At 37.8% G+C, this 17,603-nt stretch overlaps 2 protein-coding genes across 3 annotated transcripts in view; one reads left to right on the plus strand and one right to left on the minus strand.

Moving 5' to 3' along the window:
* LOC115694242 (probable E3 ubiquitin-protein ligase RZFP34) overlaps positions 1-16,785 on the minus strand; it is a 46,858-nt gene extending 30,073 nt beyond the window's left edge. Inside the window, exon 1 of one of the 2 annotated variants that reach the window (XM_056306490.1) lies at positions 16,502-16,785. The gene's annotated coding sequence lies outside the window, so the exon portion shown is untranslated. Of the gene's footprint in view, positions 1-15,878; positions 15,996-16,501 lie in introns of those variants that run through there. The other variant, XM_056306489.1, reaches the window with a different exon arrangement.
* LOC115694239 (disease resistance protein L6-like) lies at positions 1,156-11,283 on the plus strand. Its single transcript, XM_056306493.1, has 5 exons — positions 1,156-2,327; positions 5,341-5,619; positions 5,710-7,864; positions 7,968-8,124; positions 9,241-11,283. Exons 1-3 carry the CDS (start codon positions 1,335-1,337, stop codon positions 7,783-7,785), a joined length of 3,348 nt encoding a protein of 1,115 aa, XP_056162468.1. The 5' UTR covers positions 1,156-1,334; the 3' UTR covers positions 7,786-7,864; positions 7,968-8,124; positions 9,241-11,283.
* Positions 16,786-17,603: the final 818 nt, after the last annotated feature.

The raw sequence follows: 17,603 nt of genomic DNA on the forward strand, positions 1-17,603 counted from the left end.
TGGTGAGAGCAGTTGGTGCCTTGATGAACTGGTTCAAATAATGGAGTGCAAAAATAGTAGCACGGGGCATATAGTGTTGCCCATATTTTTCAAAGTGGAACCAGCTGATGTGCGACATCAAATCGGGACTTTTGGAGACAAATTTCATGAACGTGAAAGCCGTTCGCGTAAGAGGGGTTCCGACCCAACGATTTTGGAGAAATGGAAGCAAGCGCTCACTGACGTCGGTTTACTGAGCGGATGGGACGCCAAATTCGCCAATGGGTAAAATCTTTCCCGAAAGCATTCTCTACTTTCTTTTAATTTGTATGGGTGTTTTCTGGTTGTTCTCGTTCCTACCTGCTTCATTTTTCTTCTTTCTTTCTTTTTCTAAAGAAAAAAAAGCAGTAAGATCTTGCTAGCAGTAAGATCCTACGATGCATGAGTTCCATAAGTTAATTCTTTTTTTAGAATTAATTTAATGACATCGACCAATCTAACTATAGATTTTAATAGTTATGACCACATTCACTTGAATAATATAAGATTTTTTAAAATGAATTTTTACTCTTATATCCAAAAATTTGGTTATGTTGTGCCTTTTTTTTTTCTAGTTTATAGTATAAGCTACATTAATCTTCATCATAAACTTTTCTAATTACGTATTTATTTGAGATTAATAGTACAACTTATTGGTGGTTCCTGATCAAAACTCGTAACATCATGTACCGTGCAAGTTGATTGTCAAAGCCTTAATTCTTTATCTTCCCAAGTTACATTTGTTACATTATTAATGTCGTTAATTAGTTGCTGTAAATTATTTTTACGAAAGAAATATGTCATTGGTAGATATGACGATTGCTTATTGGATTTTTGCCTACTCAAACGCTATAGAAAGTTTTCAATGTCACGACCAAATCAACTCTGATGTCTTTAACAAACAACAAGTTTAAACTTTAATTCAAATCCATAATCCATGTAATATTCAAGATTCATAGTGACACCCTCAAGTTTCTTATGGCTTAATAAATGATGTCAGAGTAATAATGGGATGGGGCACGCCATGTGAAGCAACCACCACCATTTCCCGCTTTAATCTTAGTGTGTAAGATAATATATGATGGTGTGGCAAAAACAATTCTTTAAGTTTTCCGATTTATCCTCCGATTTTTTTTTTGCTGTGTTATCATTAGTTAAACAATATAAAATTGCTATTGCCATGTATTTGAACTCTTGTCACATTTGATAGGTATGAAGCAAAATTGGTAAAATCAGTTGTTCAACAAGTGTTATTCGAGCTGAAGGAAAAGTTTGAGTTGGTTCTTCCTGAGAATTTGGTCGGAATTGATAGTCATATGAAGAAGGTTATGGAATTTGTCGATAATAATTCTCATGCCACCCTATTTGTTGTCATCCACGGAATGGGAGGCATTGGTAAGACTACTCTTGCTAAAACCATCTACAACAAGCTATCCAATCAATTTGAGCATTGTAGCTTCATTGCTGATATAAGGGAGTCATGTAAGGGTAAAGGACTTGACTACTTGCAAAATCAATTAATCTCTGATATATTGAATCCAAAAAATCAAGTTTCCAATAAGGATGAAGGGATTAAGTTCATTTCATCCAAGTTTGTAGGTAAGAAAGTGCTCATTCTTCTCGATGATGTGGATGATGACGATCAATTGAAGGCTTTGGCTGGAAAGCATAACTGGTTTTCTTCAGGAAGTATGATCATTATTACCACCCGAAACAAAAGTATTCTTGACAATGCTAAGGTGGACTACCAGTATGAACATGAGGAAATGGATGGGGATAGCTCTTTGATTCTGTTTAGTAGACATGCGTTTCGAAGGGACGCTCCTCCAAAGGAATTTGAGGACCTTACTCGTAAGGTTGTGTCCGCTACCGGAGGGCTTCCCTTATCTCTAAAGGTTGTAGGTTCATTTTTGTGCGATAAAGAGCTAGTGGTATGGACAGATACGTTAAGAAAATTAAGAAATGTCCCTCCTAAGGAAGTGCAAGAAAAGCTAAGGATAAGTTATGACGCTTTAGATTATGAACAACAACAGATTTTTCTGGATATTGCTTGTTTTTTCATTGGCACTGACTTGAGAATCGCATCCTACATGTGGGACGCTTGTGAACTTTACCCAAAGCAAGGCATTGTAGTATTGAGATTAAGGTCATTAATAAAAGTCGGAGAGAATCATGAGCTTAGAATGCATGACCAATTGCGAGATTTTGGTCGAGAAATTGTCCGCCAGGAAGACAAGAAGGAGCCTCGGAATCGCAGTAGGTTATGGGACTCCGAGGAAGTCTTGAAAATACTAGAGGAAGAAGATGAGGTAACCGTTTCTTTTCTTTTGTTCCCTTAGTCCGTGTTCTACTGTCAAAGTGAGGTTGGTCCTCTACTTAGTGCTTGCTCTAGTGAACAGAGAACTTTCTAATATTATTTTCCTCATATCGTTTCATTGACATGATTAGAAATTAGGAGGTTACCCTCTCTTAGTAAGTGCTGCATCTTATCTGAGATTTTTCTTATATAAGTGTACATTACGAAGTTTTTTCCAAGAATGAGGTACTTTAAAATTTATTAGATACTTGATAGGGGTATTCTACTTTGAAAAAATCTGAATTTATATAATTGATTGGGTTACGTCCTTGACACGTGTAACAAATAACTTGACTATGCTACTGTGAACAATAACTACTTAGGATATATAAATCATAGAATTCAAATCTCCCGGTGTTAGAATTAATACAATTGGCGTAATCGTGCCCGCATGTTTTATGAAATTTCAATCGTTATACCCTAATTGAGAATGGAAGGGGTATTTTATTTTATGTTATATTAGGTTAGGAATTGCTCTTTTTACCAAAATTCACATGATAGAACAGGAACATGTATAGACATACATAACGTTAAGCGTACTTCACGCAATGACCATTAAAAAGAGAAATGTCTTATTTTTTCCACATAAAAAGTCCCAGAGATAAATACTCTAAAATTCTATTTTGTATATAATTAAGTATGTGATTGTATTCTATTACTTTGAATACGTCATTCAGTTTGATTCAAAGTAAGTTGCTCAAAAGACTAGCACTTGTTTGTGTTTTCAACGTGCAACCTATTTATAATCTCAAGTACTAGCAATGTCAAAGCTAATGTCTATTTATTATGTCTTTTGTATTACATCATAAATAAGCTAAAATAACCACAAGAAAAATTAATACGCTGTAAATTTTATATCTAAATAAATTGTTATGACTAACTTTTATAACTAAAAAGGCACATTATTTGACGTAATTATTTCAGTATTTTTGTTGGGTTCATTACGTTTAAATCAAAGTAGTTTTGATAAAACTGATACAAGATCTTCTTTTAAGTTTATTCCCACGTTTAATCAAAATATATAAATTTATCTTCATGTGTTATCTAAAGGTACAATCAACTTTGATAAAAAAAAAAAAAAAGCATGTGAAGTGCGAAGCATGGACATGAGCACTAGGACGACTTACAAATAAACAAAAAATGAAAGACATTTAAAGCATAATTGAAACACATTCATAACACACTCCTTGGATATTAGTGAGTATACATCCAAATAAAAAAGGGCACAAGCTTTAGAACCAGGAACAAAAATAATACAACCTTAAAAAATCCTAAAAAGAAGCCTAATCTTTTGCACGTAGGATGAAAATAACATAACTTTTCAAGCATCCCAGATAAAAACTCAACCTTTCATTTGTAGGATAAAAACATTGACGCACGTCACAAATTATGTCTATTCTCACCGTAAGTCGCCAAGCGTCATCCTACATTGCTCATGGTACTGACATTCACAATGAACCCCTTTAATCATGACCACAAAAGACATTTACAAAATGCTAAAAATTTGGTAACAAAGAGTATAAATAAAAAAAATGACGTCGTTTTTGTGTCAGCACAATGAGCCATGTAGGGTGTCTATGGTGATTTGATGATGATTTTGGACAGAACTTGTAACGGTTTCCGTTTTGTTCCACGATAAAAGGTTGAGTCTTTTTTTGGTATGTTCGCAAAGTTGTGTTATTTTTGTCCTAGATGTAAAAGGTTAGGCTTTTTTTTTTTGGAAAGTTTGAAAGATTGTATTACTTTTGCCCCAAATACAAACGGTCGGGCTTGTTTATGAGATTTAGCCATGAGTATACTCAAACTCTGTCGATAGATTATTGAAGATTAAAAAATTACACCCTTGAAGACAAAGAATTTTGATGATAGATAGGATTTCTTTAATATTTTAAGAGAGACGTTTATCAGGGAAATGACTAATCTGAGCATGATTACTTCTCTTGGAAGTTGCTTCCTTTTGTTATAACTACTCTTCTCTTGAATTCCTATCAGGTGTTGAGATCTAATCCATTCTCTGCTAATTATGTCATTCTCCCCTGTGTATCCATGAAATCTTGTACAACATTGTGAAGTACAATTAAAACATTTTTCTAGTTCGGAGAAACTGACCCGGATTTAGAAATCCATGAAATTTCTGTATTACTTGTAAACTTCTCATGCATGAGTGATTTTTCTTGGTGAAAGCTTGCTGCACATTTGGATTAGAAATATTTCAAATCTATTCTGATGAAGCAATTATTCGTTCCATTGATTCAAAAATGGATTAGAAATAGTTGTTCTCTCAAATCAGGAATAACTATTCCTAGGGGCCCAAGGAACTAATAGCTATTCCATGAAACCTAGAATAGCTTCAAAATTCATAATTAAAAAATGACTTTGTATTTTTATTAATGAATTATTTTAAATTAAAGCAAAGTTGTTAAATAAGGATTGTTTATTATACTAGAAAATTTCAATTAATAATATATGCTAACAATAATAGAGAGCATAAATATAATTATTATTTCAAGTTACTATCAATAAAAGAAAAATCACATCGGAAAATATTAATATAACTACCTATCACAAGTTTAGTTACTCATAATGAGTTACGAATCCAATGGCAAAAACAAAAACAGTTATATTTTATTTTAATTGTAAGTAGCAAAGTCGGGTAATATACACGAAAATACATAAGAAAAGGGAAAAGAAAAGGACTTTATAAGGTTAAATTTTCTTTATTTTAAGAGAAGTTTGTTTTTCCCAATTGTCACAATTATTACAATAACCATGTCTCTACGTGATTATAGTTCATTTGGATATCTAATATGGAAGGAATACAGTTTATTGGCTAAGGAAGGAATCATATGTTCACTTTGCTAGTCTCTAAAAGACATCGATGCATGTTAATAGCGATATGAACAATGATATCAGATTATTTTAATTGGATATAAATAGTGTTAATGAACATTGATTCTTACTTACAGGGAACAGAAAAGATTGAGGCCATTTATCTTACCGCAAACCGCTCAGGAGGCTTTGGGGGCCAACAATTCAAGAAGTTAAGGAATCTAAGGTTCCTTGAAGCGAGAGGGGCACATTTTAATGGAGATTTTAAGGATTCATTTAAGAAGTTAAAATGGCTTCAATGGCGGAATTGTCCCTTGACTTTTGAAGCAAACAATTTTCATCTAAAGGAATTAGTTGTACTTGATATGTCGCATAGTGAGATTTCAGATGAATGGCAAGGATGGAGTTCCATCATGGTAAGATGGAAGAACAAGTCTATTTTTCTTTTCTTTTGAATCATAATCACTCTGAGCTAACCTTTCGACACTTATAATATTTTTTATCAGATGGCAACGAAGCTAAAATATCTCGACCTTACTTTTTGTAAGAGGCTCGAGAGGCTGCCAACAGAACTGGGTAAATTAGGAGCACTGGAGGAACTCTGTCTAGACGGCAGTGGAATAAGGCAATTACCAAACAGCATTGGGGATTTGCAGAATCTAGAAATTCTGAATATTAGAAGCACTAAGGTAAAAGAATTACCCAATAGTATTGGGAGGCTGACAAAGCTCCGAGTTTTAGATGCTGCAAATTGCTATCAACTGGGAGGGGAACTGCCGAAAAGCATCCGTAATCTTTCTTCCCTGCAATGCCTATATTTGTATTCTTGCGATAAGCTCCAATCGCTGCCGGTGCTTCCTTCCAGCTTAACACATTTGGGCGTCTCCTGTCAAAGTCGCAAATTGACTTCACTTTCCAACCTAACCCATCTCAAGGTGCTACAACTTTATTCTTGCCCAATTCTCGAGCACTTCTGGGAGCATCCCTCCGCACTAAACACTCCCTTCGAATTGGATATCTTGGAAATCTCTTCTTGCGGGCGTATCAAGACACTGAACGTTTCGCTATTTAGTCATCTGAGGACATTATCGGTCAAGTATTGCGATCTTATACTTGAAATTCGAGGTCTTGACAATTTGAAATGTTTGGAAAGCTTGGAAATCGTAGATTGTCCTTCAATTGAAAGGCTCGACCTTCCAAAATCCAAGGGTCTAAAGAAATTAATTGCTCGAGATTGTGAAAAGTTAGTTGAAATTCAAGGCCTCGATAGGTCGGAGTCCTTGGAAGGAATAGATATCTCTTGGTGCCATTCAATTGAAAGGCTGGACCTTTCAAAATCCAAGGGTCTAAAGATATTCAATGTTTTTGATTGCGAAAACTTGGTTGAAATTCAAAGTCTTGATACGTTGGAGTCCTTGGCAAAAATAGATATATGTAAATGCACTTCAATTACGAGGCTAGACCTTCCAAAATCCGAGGGTCTAAAGATATTCAGTGCTGAAGAATGCAAAAACTTGGTTGAAATTCAAGGTCTCGATAGGTTGGAGTCCTTGGAAGAAATAAATATCTGTTGGTGCACTTCAATCGAAAGGCTGGACCTTTCAAAATCCGAGGGCTTAAAGATATTCAATGTTGGATGTTGCAAAAACTTGGTTGATATTCAAGGCCTTGATAGGTTGAAGTCCCTGGAAGAAATAAAGATCTTTTGTTGCACTCTAATTGAGAGGCTGGACCTTCCAAAATCCAAGGGTCTAAAGATATTCAATGCTGAAGAATGCAAAAACTTGGTTGAAATACAAGGTCTCGATTGGTTGGAGTCCTTAGAAGAAATAAATATCTCTCAGTGCACTTCAATCGAAAGGCTGGACCTTTCAAAATCCGAGGGTCTAAAGATATTCTATGCTGTAGAATGCAAAAACTTGGTTGAAATTCAAGGTCTCGATAGGTTGGAGTCCTTGGAAAAAATAGATATATGTGGATGCACTTCAATTACGAGGCTGGACCTTCCAAAATCCGAGGGTTTGAAGATATTCAATGCTAGATATTGCGAAAACTTGGTTGATATTCAAGGCCTCGATAGGTTGAAGTCCTTGGAAAAGATAGATATCTCTAAGTGCACTTTAATTCAGAGGCTGGACCTTTCAAAATCCGAAGGTCTGAAGATATTCAATGCTGGACATTGCGAAAACTTGGTTGATATTCAAGGCCTTGATAGGTTGAAGTCCTTGGAAGAGATAGATATCTCTGAGTGCATTTTAATTCAGAGGCTGGACCTTTCAAAATCCAAGGGTTTGAAGAAGTTATCTATTGAATTTTGCGAAAACTCGTCTCTAAAACATATTGATATCTCAGGATGTTCCTCGATCGAGATCTTACCTGATTTGTCATTATGTACCAACTTGATTAGTCTGGTTTTGCAAAATTGTGAGAAACTGACTGAGCTTGAAGGGCTTGAGGAATTGGAGAAATTAATGTTATTGGACATTTCTGGATGCAAGTCACTCAAAACAATACCAGAATTAGCGAGTACAAGGATTTGTCGAAATTACGAGAAAGAAGCATTTGACTCATATCATACATGAAAAGAATTTGAATATTGCGATGGGATGAGTCAGAATAGTTACGATGATCTACATTTCCTGACAAAGGTACATTAAGCAGGTAAGCTACCTTTTCTCTTTTGAGATCTGTAACCCAATTTTCATTTGTATTTCCTGTTTGCAATTTCTTTTAAGATTTATTACCTTTGCATTGTATTTCCTAGGACAGTGATATTGTTTTCTTACTTGAATTCAAGGAATCTATGGGGAAAATGTCGTGGAAGTTAATGCGTGCTTCGGCAAAATGTTTACGCTCATCATGCCAGTAATGGAAATAGATCAAAAGGCCTTCTAAGTGCATCATTTTTCATTAGCCTTCGGGTAAGATTCTTAATCCTATGCAGAGAAATAAAGATTCTCCTCGTTCGATAGATTTTGGAATGCTGGAATTACTGAGTAAAAACTGATGTATACAGGCGCATGCAAAGGTAATCGTATAGGTCAAGAAATGCTAAATGAATGACCCTATATGGAGCTCATGATATTGGCTTTTAGTTTTCTCTGCGATCACCATGCAGTTCATGACTGCATGTTTCTAAGGCACGGTTAAGAATGAATTTACTATGCAAAAGGAACATGTCGAGAGGGCATCCCTTAGTATGCATATGCTATTGGCTTGGGACAAAATTTGTCCAGCCATTGTGTTCCACACATTTTATCACGAAATTGTTTGCATTAACCGATTAAGGTAATCGTTTCGGTCGAGAAACAATAAATGCAAGAACAGACTTTTCTCCTAGTGGTGTGGTTGTGAATTAACTAGGAACTAGGCCAAAAGCAAAACCATTGTGAATTATTTGGATCGATCGAGAAAATTGCAACTCGAATTTTGCCGACTATGGATCCATGTTCATTTGCTTTGAATCCAGGATATGCCTAAAAGTCCAAGGCAAATAATAGATTAGCCCAAAGAATACTTCGTACTGTTTGTAGAGTTAGTAATGCCATCTTTACCAGAACTTTTGAGTCGAGTAAATGATCAAGATGGCAGACAGGAACGAGAATGTATTTTGACATAATGGGCTGCACTGTGAAATGATCCCTTATATTATGGATAAGCTCTTATTAGTGCGTTTACTTGCTGGAAAAAAAAAACACAGGAAGCGTTTTCATAAGTTTCCTGAGGAAACTTTCCTTTATCCTACATGCCATTACAAAACTGTCTTGCATTCATTTTTTGATATGTGAACAAATCATAATGTTAGGGAAAGAATCATACTATATATCCAAAAAAACAAGCAACTTAAGTTGAATTCACTATACAACTTGATCAAAGCTTCTGTAATTGTTGATGTTAGATGCCTATCAGTTGGATTGAAAGAGTTGAAAAAGAAAATTCATATTGAGTTTGACAAACAAAGATCTGTAAACGTTGGGGTATTATTAGTAGTTTGTTGATGTTAGTTGCTAGATTCATTTCATTTTATTCACTGGCAGGATTTAGTTATTATTCCACCAATTGTGATGTAAATGCTGAATCATCCAAAGGAGCTTTGGAAAGGCTCTTCTAAAAGGAAACAAAATCATCAAAGGATCCGAACTCGATGTTTCTTGGACTGCTCCAAACGCTGACAATGCATCCTTGGAAAGGTGAAGGATGTTCGCCTATTTTTATCCCACATTGCCCTGATTACGATCAACAGAAGCATTGCAGAGCTGAAACTGTCCGTTAAGATGTTTTTGAAATACTGAAAGTCCAGCCAATTAGTCAGATATAGTGCCCAATAATTTGGACGATTGTATTTCAATTTGGTATAATAATTGGCACCTGCATGGAGGTCTTTTGGAGTCTTATTCACAGAGAGTAGTTGTGATTCAGGTTTTGAAGCTATTCTGTTTGGCTGCTAAATTTTGTTGGGTTAATAAAGAACTTAGAGGTTGTTACTTTGGGAAGCTGCTGTCAGAGTTGGCTTGGCATGGTTGTACCCACTGCGGTTGGAAGTCTTGGAATCAAAGTTTTGAGAGGTTGAGATCTTATTGCAGTTGATTTTGCTGTCAAAATGATAGAGGTTGCTGTTAATACCAAATTTGAAAATTTTTCTGGTGTGAAGAACAAGGTCGCCAGAGTCCAGTGATGTGCATTTGAGATTGCGCTCTATTTGGGATATTGAAGCTCAATTGTAACAAAGGTTCAGCTATCATGAACATGCAATTTTGGAATCCAATTGACCATTTGTTTTGCAAAAACAAATGCCCTATAATTTGTCATGTCCCTTGTCAGTATTTGGAGCAGTCTTTCTGTGCTCAGATTACTTATTATCCCTGTTGCACTTTGATTAGTTTTGCTTGCTGCACTTCCTATGCTTAAACTTTTCTTGACCTGTCTTTTCGACGAGTTGCCCATGTTTTTTTTTTCTCTTTTTCCCCTTGAAATGTTATTTGTCGAAATTCTATTGCAGCTTGCATTATATCCAATTGGATACTAAGTGTACTAACAGTAGGAGGTCTAAAAATCAGTTTACTCATTTGGCATCAGGTAATAATGTGCACCGTTCACTCGTTTGGCCTTCCAGTGATAGAGAAGCTTAGGACGCACCAACGCCTCGGATTATGCCTGGTAGGCCTAAAGATACGAGAATAACAGAGGAAGGAGAATCCAAAAATGGATTCAAAGTGTCAATACAAGGCACAAAAATCACATGCCATTTGTGCTTCAAGCGAGGCCACAACTCAAGAAATTGTCCATGGAAACAAAAGGAGAAGGTAAGGTTTATTCATTTTGTGTTTCTGGTCTCTGTGGCGGTCTTTTTTTTCTAACTTTATTTTTCTTAAATGAACATGATGAGGAGATAGTCTGACAAAGAGAAGCCAACCAACTAGTCAAAAAGATGCATCATAACAATGTCACCACTCAAAAGGTACTTTCAACCTTACTTTTAAGTAACTGGCTATGCACTTGAACGATTATAAGAGCCATTTTAACTTGAGCATTGTTTGGTTCTTAATAGCCTGGATGGGAAGGCAGTCGAGTCATTTCTCTACTAAGAGATACCAACAATGTTTTGGTCAATGCTAAGAAGGTAGAGAGTGCAACTCGCATATTTATCACTATAGTGGGAATAGAGGTACAGCTTTATGGTTGTAAACGAGTTGTTATGTAAAGATTTGAAATTTGATTTTTATAGCATGCATTTCTTTCGTCCAGCAGCAAAAGGAAGACATTATGAAAAAGAAGCAAGAGAAATGGAAACAAGCGGTGGAGCATTCGGAGGACATTGGAAGTGTTGGATCAACAAGAACTCCAAGAAAGAGGAAAATCAACCAGAAGTAGCTGTTTAAAGAGTTGGAAGTATGATAATGTTCTAGTACCTTTTGTTGTTATGATACTCTTCAATTTAAGATCAAGAGATGGAGTTTGTTTTCTATATTCGAGTGTATAAGATGTGGCAATGATAGTGTTAAGGCCACAAGCATTCTGGGCTGCAGTCTTTTGTTCTTGGTAGTACATTTGATATTTGAAAAGAAGTGCAGTTGGCCTTATTTCAGCCTCTCTGTCGGTGTTAAAGACTAGGCTGTGTCCACAATAACAAGCCAAGCTTGTTTAGAGGCAGGACATGATTTTTCTAACCTAACAAATTCCACAAATTGTCATTCTAAAAACATCATTTTTCATTGCAAAACACCAGCAGTGGAAGAGTCTGACATTTTATTCTAAAAAATCGACTTTTTATCGCAAAACAACAGCAATTTCATAGACATTATCATTAGTAAAAACTGGAGACCTGATCCTCCAACTACTCAGCAGTTCCAGCCGTGGAACATTGCCCTCATCCAAGTAAAAATCAGAATGAAAATCCACATCATTCCTTCCATAACTCTTCCAATCGTCTTTCGCTTTCCAATTCGAGCAATATACGCAATTAAAAAGGAGAAGAATGTAGTTATATTTAAAGCTAAAGTTCTTATGTAGCAGGCTTTTCATTACACTAATCATCTTTTACCTTGTCAATTAGTAGGGCTTCATTTTTTGGCTGGAGAATCGCCGTAAGAAGAAAAAAATATCAGTGGCTGCATACTTTCCAATCTAAACTCTAAAAGCCACGTCACCATATACTATTTGGGTTTTGCCACGAATAAAATGATATTATACTATCTAGTTTTTCAAATTCGAAAAAAAAATCAACCGACTATCTTCAGAGGACAAATGCAATCGATAACTCCATACTGCTCATTCCACCTTAATAAAAAAAAATATTGCGCTGCAATATGCATGGGAATAAAAACTTTAGGGTAGGAATACTAAGAGTATGAACACATTTACCAAAAAGTGTGACATATGAAAGTAATCAAACTTCTGCAACCCCGATCAAGAAGTAAGACAACTTTCGTATAATCCAAAAGTTCATCTAATATATAATTTTTTTTAAAACAATGGCAAAATGTTTAGGACTAATACCACAAAAAATCATAAACTGGTATACCCATGTCACATTTACCACAAACTATTTTTCGTGTCATGAAAAACCCCAAATTGATATATCCGTGCAACATTTACCCCCAAACTAATTGTCATGACACAAAAAATCGCAGACTGATACACCTGTGCCACATTCACTCCAAACTAATACATCCGTGCCATATTTACCCCAAACTTTGGGATCTCTTCACCAGTTTGAGGTAAATGTGGCTCGAATGTACCAATTTGAGATTTTTTTTATACGACAATTGATTTGGAGTAAATGTGATGTGACCATACCGGTTTGGAGTTTTTTGTAACATGAAAATTAGTTGTGGTAAATGCGGCACGAGTGTACCATTTTGGAATTTTTTGTAGTATTAACCCAAATCTTTAATGGTATAACTATAACTAAGAATATAATAAGTGAAGTCTGAAATTACAAACGAAAAAAAAATCCTCAACCTGCTTCATCACTATTTCACTATTCAAATCCACTTCACTTGATACATTTTTAGATTTTTTCCCAGAGATAATAGTTGATTTGTAGGCGAAAAGCAGTAAAGCGTTGAATCGATAGAAAGAAGATAAAAAAATTCATTGCAAATTCATCAAGGAGTAGCATCGCCAATTTACTATTCACACCCCTTCCACATCCTATATAACATCGTGTAGATGTAAAACTAAAACCTACGAAATAGACCGGCGACATTATTTAGGGCGGCGCTAAATACACTCCTAATATTGGCTCCATACACACCCTTAAAAGTTAGAAGGACGGAAACACCCATGTCGTGGGTATCACGTTCCTGGCACAGGCTTCCACGTCCCTCACTGCCTCAAGCTCCAAAAAGGATGAGTTTGAAGACTCCACATCCCTTTGCTCGCTGGGGGATTTCATCGAACAACGTCTGGGCGTGGTGAGAAGGGCGACGCCTGTCGGCGATCGGCCCAATTAAAGATTTAATGTTATTGTCGATATTTAATTTCGATTATTATAACATTAATATATATATTTTTTCCATTTTCTATGTTTTTAATTTTCTACATCAATTAAGGGCAAAAGAAAGATTTCCTGCAAAATTTTAAAAGCCATTGCATTGCACATGCCAACTGAATAAATAGAGGATAATTACACAAATGGTTCTTGAATTTTGGTCGCATGTTCAATGCCGTTCTTGAATTTTTAATTTGTTTAATGTAGTCCCTAAACTTTTGGTACGTATTAATCTAGTTCCTGAATTATATGAAAATTTCAATATTATCCTTGAACTTGAATTAATGAAAGGACAACATTGAAAATTTCCATATAGTTTAGGGACTAAATTGAATATGTATCAAATATTCATAGACCGCATTAAACATCTTAAAAGTTTAAAAATGACATTACACATTCGGCAAAAGTTTAGAATCCATTTGTGTCATTTTCCCAAATATAATGGAGTGTCAATGGCGATAACAGAAATGAGAGTTCAGTGATACTTTGTAACAATTGAAGGTTCATAGGCAAACTTATACTTGCCCCAAATTCAAATAATTTCCCCCTAATTTGAGGGAGGGGTTGAACCATGTCTACTCACGCATATGGGCCTTGGACCAAACTCAAATCCACGTTCATCGAGCTTCCCTAGTTTTAAGCAATGTTGGGCACCGTTGATGCCTTGCGACAGATTACCAATGTCCAAGACTGTCTTGTGATAGCTCTAACGATTAAACGGACAGAGCCCCAACAAATAGTCAAGGAAACGAAAAAGAGAAGGAACACTACTTATAGTAGAGGTTAACACGCTTGCGGGAGAATGATACTAAAAGTGCCAAAAATTATGTGTAGCGCTCACTTTAGTGTCAAAAGTTTTCGTTAACTCACTTAAGTGTCAATGGTGAGAATTTCCGGCCAAAAATATTACGTGGCAATTATATTAAAAAAATTAATATGAGTTGGCAATTTTTATTAAAAGACAAGTCCACGTTGGCTCTTTGTCTGCTGTCCCACGAAGAAGAAAAGAAAATATGGACATTTTTTTATCTCTTCATCTCTCTCCTCAGTTACTCTCTCTCTCTCTCTCTCTCTCTCTCTAAGCTCCTCTCTGCAACAATGGCGCTACTTGCTCCCACGAATCATCGGAGTTCGACTTTTGCCCCTCCCTCATCGTTGCCACCAGCCGAGTCGCCGGCACTAATCGAGCCGACCAGATCTGGCCGGACGACGCCGACAACGGTTAGGGACGGGCATGCGTCGCTCACAAGCCGCTCGTCCAGATTTGGCCTCGCCCATCTCGTTCTGCAAAGGCCGCTCGTTTATATTTGGATTCCCCTTTCCTTGCGTTCCTCTTCGCCAAAAAAGACTTCCGATCTCGAATCTTGTTCCTGGGAGGAGCAATTACTCACCGGATTAGGGTTTTTAGAGGCCGATTTCTGCGATTTTGCGGACTTGGCTGCCGCAAGGGAATCAGCCACTTTGGGGATCTTGAAAATCTCTCTTTCTTCTTGGTGATCTCATGGTGGAAATGGACACGCGCTGCGAAGAGGGCAAAGCGAAGCAAAATCTGTTAGCGTCTAGTCTCCGTCGCCGGTCACCACCAGTCCGTCTGATTGATTTCCGTGAGAGCAGAGCGCATCCAAGAACGTGAAAATTTAGGGTTCTTCCGACAAAAAATAATCGATTTAGGGTTCCAAACAAAAAAAAATTAAATTAGGGATTATATTTATGAGAAAAACCACGTCGTTTAGGGTTATTTGCTTATTGGGCACTCCGGCGAGCCACATTGGATTGAGAAATTAATAAAAAATGATCATGTCAGATTTCCGGCGAACCTGATCAGAGTTGACACTTAAGTGATCGTTTTTAAAAAAATCGGCACTTAAGTGATCCGAAAAAAAAATTTTGGCACCAAAATGAACGTCGTATATAATTTTTGACACTTTTAATGTTCTTCTCCATCATGCTTGCTTGCCATGATTTTCAAAAGCAAACGTGACTCTATCAAATCTGAGCGACCCTTGAATCGAGTTGTGGTCTATGTATTTGGATTTGGCGGATGGAGTTAGCGTCGTGAGAATTCACGAGTGAGGGTGTTTGTGGTCGAGTGGCGACGCCATGATGCTTAGGGCTCGTTTGGTAACGTGCAAAACAGTAAAAATTTCTGTTCTTTTGTTCCCAGAAATAGTTTGGGAACAGAAATGCGTTTGGTAAACTTTTTGTTCCAGGCATATTTTTGCAAATATTTGTGCCGAGAAACAGTTTTGGAAAAGAAACAAGAAGTAAAAAAAAGTTGTTTCTTGTTTCTCTGCACAATTTTGAGAATAAGTTTTTTTTCTTCCTTTTCTTTTCTTTCTTTTCTTCTTTTTGTGTTGCTCTTCTTGCAAAGAACTTATTTAATTAGGTGAATCTGCATCAGCGTTCACCTTGGCTCCTGTTTCTTAGTTAAAAAAAGCCACACAGCTTTGTTTGCTATCAAACTTCTTGGCGAAACCTAAATAGACTACATTGCATTCTGCGATCAACAACCACATTGCAACATCAAATTCTAACGACGCGACTGTGCCCCTTGCTGTTCACCAGATCCTACATAAAAGATGTAATTTCCAGAGTTATCGAATCCCGGCATAACTAATCTCTAACGAACATGCCAAGTCATCACCTGACACACTGTCCATAACGACCCCAGATGAGAGCGACCTGCTCCGATGATTCGGGAAATGATTGGAACGGCACATCCTTAATCACACGAGATAGCGGCAAAAGAAAAGGAAAGCAGCAGGGGATCCCATCATTTTGACAAAAGGGAAAAACAACACCATGCTAGTCCTCTAGTTATCAACAAGAACCGAGTCACGATGTCGCTCGAGTCCATCAACCAAACTCTCGGGCGATAAAACTGCCAAACGAATGACAGTTCGAAAAATCTTAAGATCAGACTAACATCCCCAAGGATACCCTTAAAATGCCAACTCTCCCTCCCTCCCCAAACCTCTTTCGGCACCAAGATGTGCATATCGGACCGGCGATCAAAACACCATAACCATGCAAGGAGTCCGTTCAAGATCCTACATCATTCAACTGCATCGGAAACCGAAAAAAGGCCAAACAAACGCCTCAGTGCCTCAGAAGTCCGAACTACCCTCATCACCTGCCTCAACACGGCACGGACAAACCCGGAACCGATTCCTATTCACACTTTAGCCCCTTCCTCTCTCACACACACACACACACACTAGGAATCCCAAAGCATCCACCGCCCAGAAAAAAAAATAAAAACGAGAAAAAAGGGAAGAGAAACCCAACGCGAAGCACCTCCTTACCTGCACCTGAAGAGAGCTAAACTTAGCTAACGAAACGCACCCACCCACCCACCCACGCGGAGCAGTCGGTAGAGAGAGAACGCAAAAAGCGAAAGCTTGGGTTTAACGTAACGGTGCAGGGCTCTTTTCAAGAACGACGAACTTTCAAAAATCCGAACTCGCCCCGATCCCTCGACCGAAGCGGAGGACGCGGCCTGCGGCTGAAAGAGCTCCGATTACACGCGCGGGGCAAATGGGCGATGGAGTTGATTTCCTCGTTCTCTGCGGAATCTTCCTTCCGGCGATGGAGATGGTCAGTGACGAGAAAGAGAGAGAAAGCTTGAATTTTATAGAGAGAAAGCGGATGCGAAAGCGGGGGAAGGGTTCGAAAGGGTTCGGATTTGGCCTTTTCCTGGTATGTTCGTCGATAACGAAAGCGGTGAAACAGAAGAGATAGAGAGAGAGAGAGAGAGAGAGAGAGATGTGGACATGATGTGTAAAGAAGACGTATGGATAGAAAGGAGGTGGGGGGCTGGCGTGTTTGAAGGCGACCCCTTTGCCTCTCGCTTCGTCGAATTGGACGGTGCGGTATCGTGGGCGGGTCACCTGATGTGATAAGGCATCTCCTTTGCATTGTAAATTGATTTTTCTAATTCGATGTCTATGCTTTTCTAGGCACGCGTTTCGTATAAAGAATGGAAGGTGCGTCGTGGGTTCACGAGTTCTTCCAAACCAATTCTCCACGTCGATTACGCAATAGTCCATTCACTCGTTGTGCGACCCGTGTCAATGTTGGCTCGCCTAATTTGGAAGCCTCTCTCCCCGCTCTCTCCCTCCCTCCCTTCCTCCCAACTCGCTCCCGTCCCTCTCGACTCGCGACTGAGTAGCCCTAGCTCTGCTCTCTCTCTCTCTCGTCCAACCGCCTCCACCTCGTCCCAATGATCCAATAGCTCTCCTCCAAGCGAGGATGACTCCCGGCAGTCCCCCTCACACCCCCAATCCCCATTTCTCTCTTCCATCAAATCCTCATCGTGAGAACTCATCCAGTGGTGATCAACGATGGCCATAGACCCAAAAAGTCCAGCTATGGCTACTGCCAACACTGGTCGACTTCGAATCTGGG

The sequence above is a fragment of the Syzygium oleosum genome, unplaced genomic scaffold (assembly GCF_021117445.2).
Source record: "Syzygium oleosum isolate NSW1041296 unplaced genomic scaffold, Sole_v2.1 Sole_v2.44, whole genome shotgun sequence".
NCBI lineage: Eukaryota > Viridiplantae > Streptophyta > Magnoliopsida > Myrtales > Myrtaceae > Syzygium > Syzygium oleosum.

Bases quoted from the DNA above. Each gene is read 5' to 3' on its own strand.
- LOC115694239 (XM_056306493.1), top strand. From the start codon at position 1,335: ATGAAGAAGGTTATGGAATTTGTCGATAATAATTCTCATGCCACCCTA. The intron at 2,328-5,340 runs GTAACCGTTTCT...TCTTACTTACAG, and splicing joins TACTAGAGGAAGAAGATGAG to GGAACAGAAAAGATTGAGGC. The intron at 5,620-5,709 runs GTAAGATGGAAG...ATTTTTTATCAG, and splicing joins AAGGATGGAGTTCCATCATG to ATGGCAACGAAGCTAAAATA.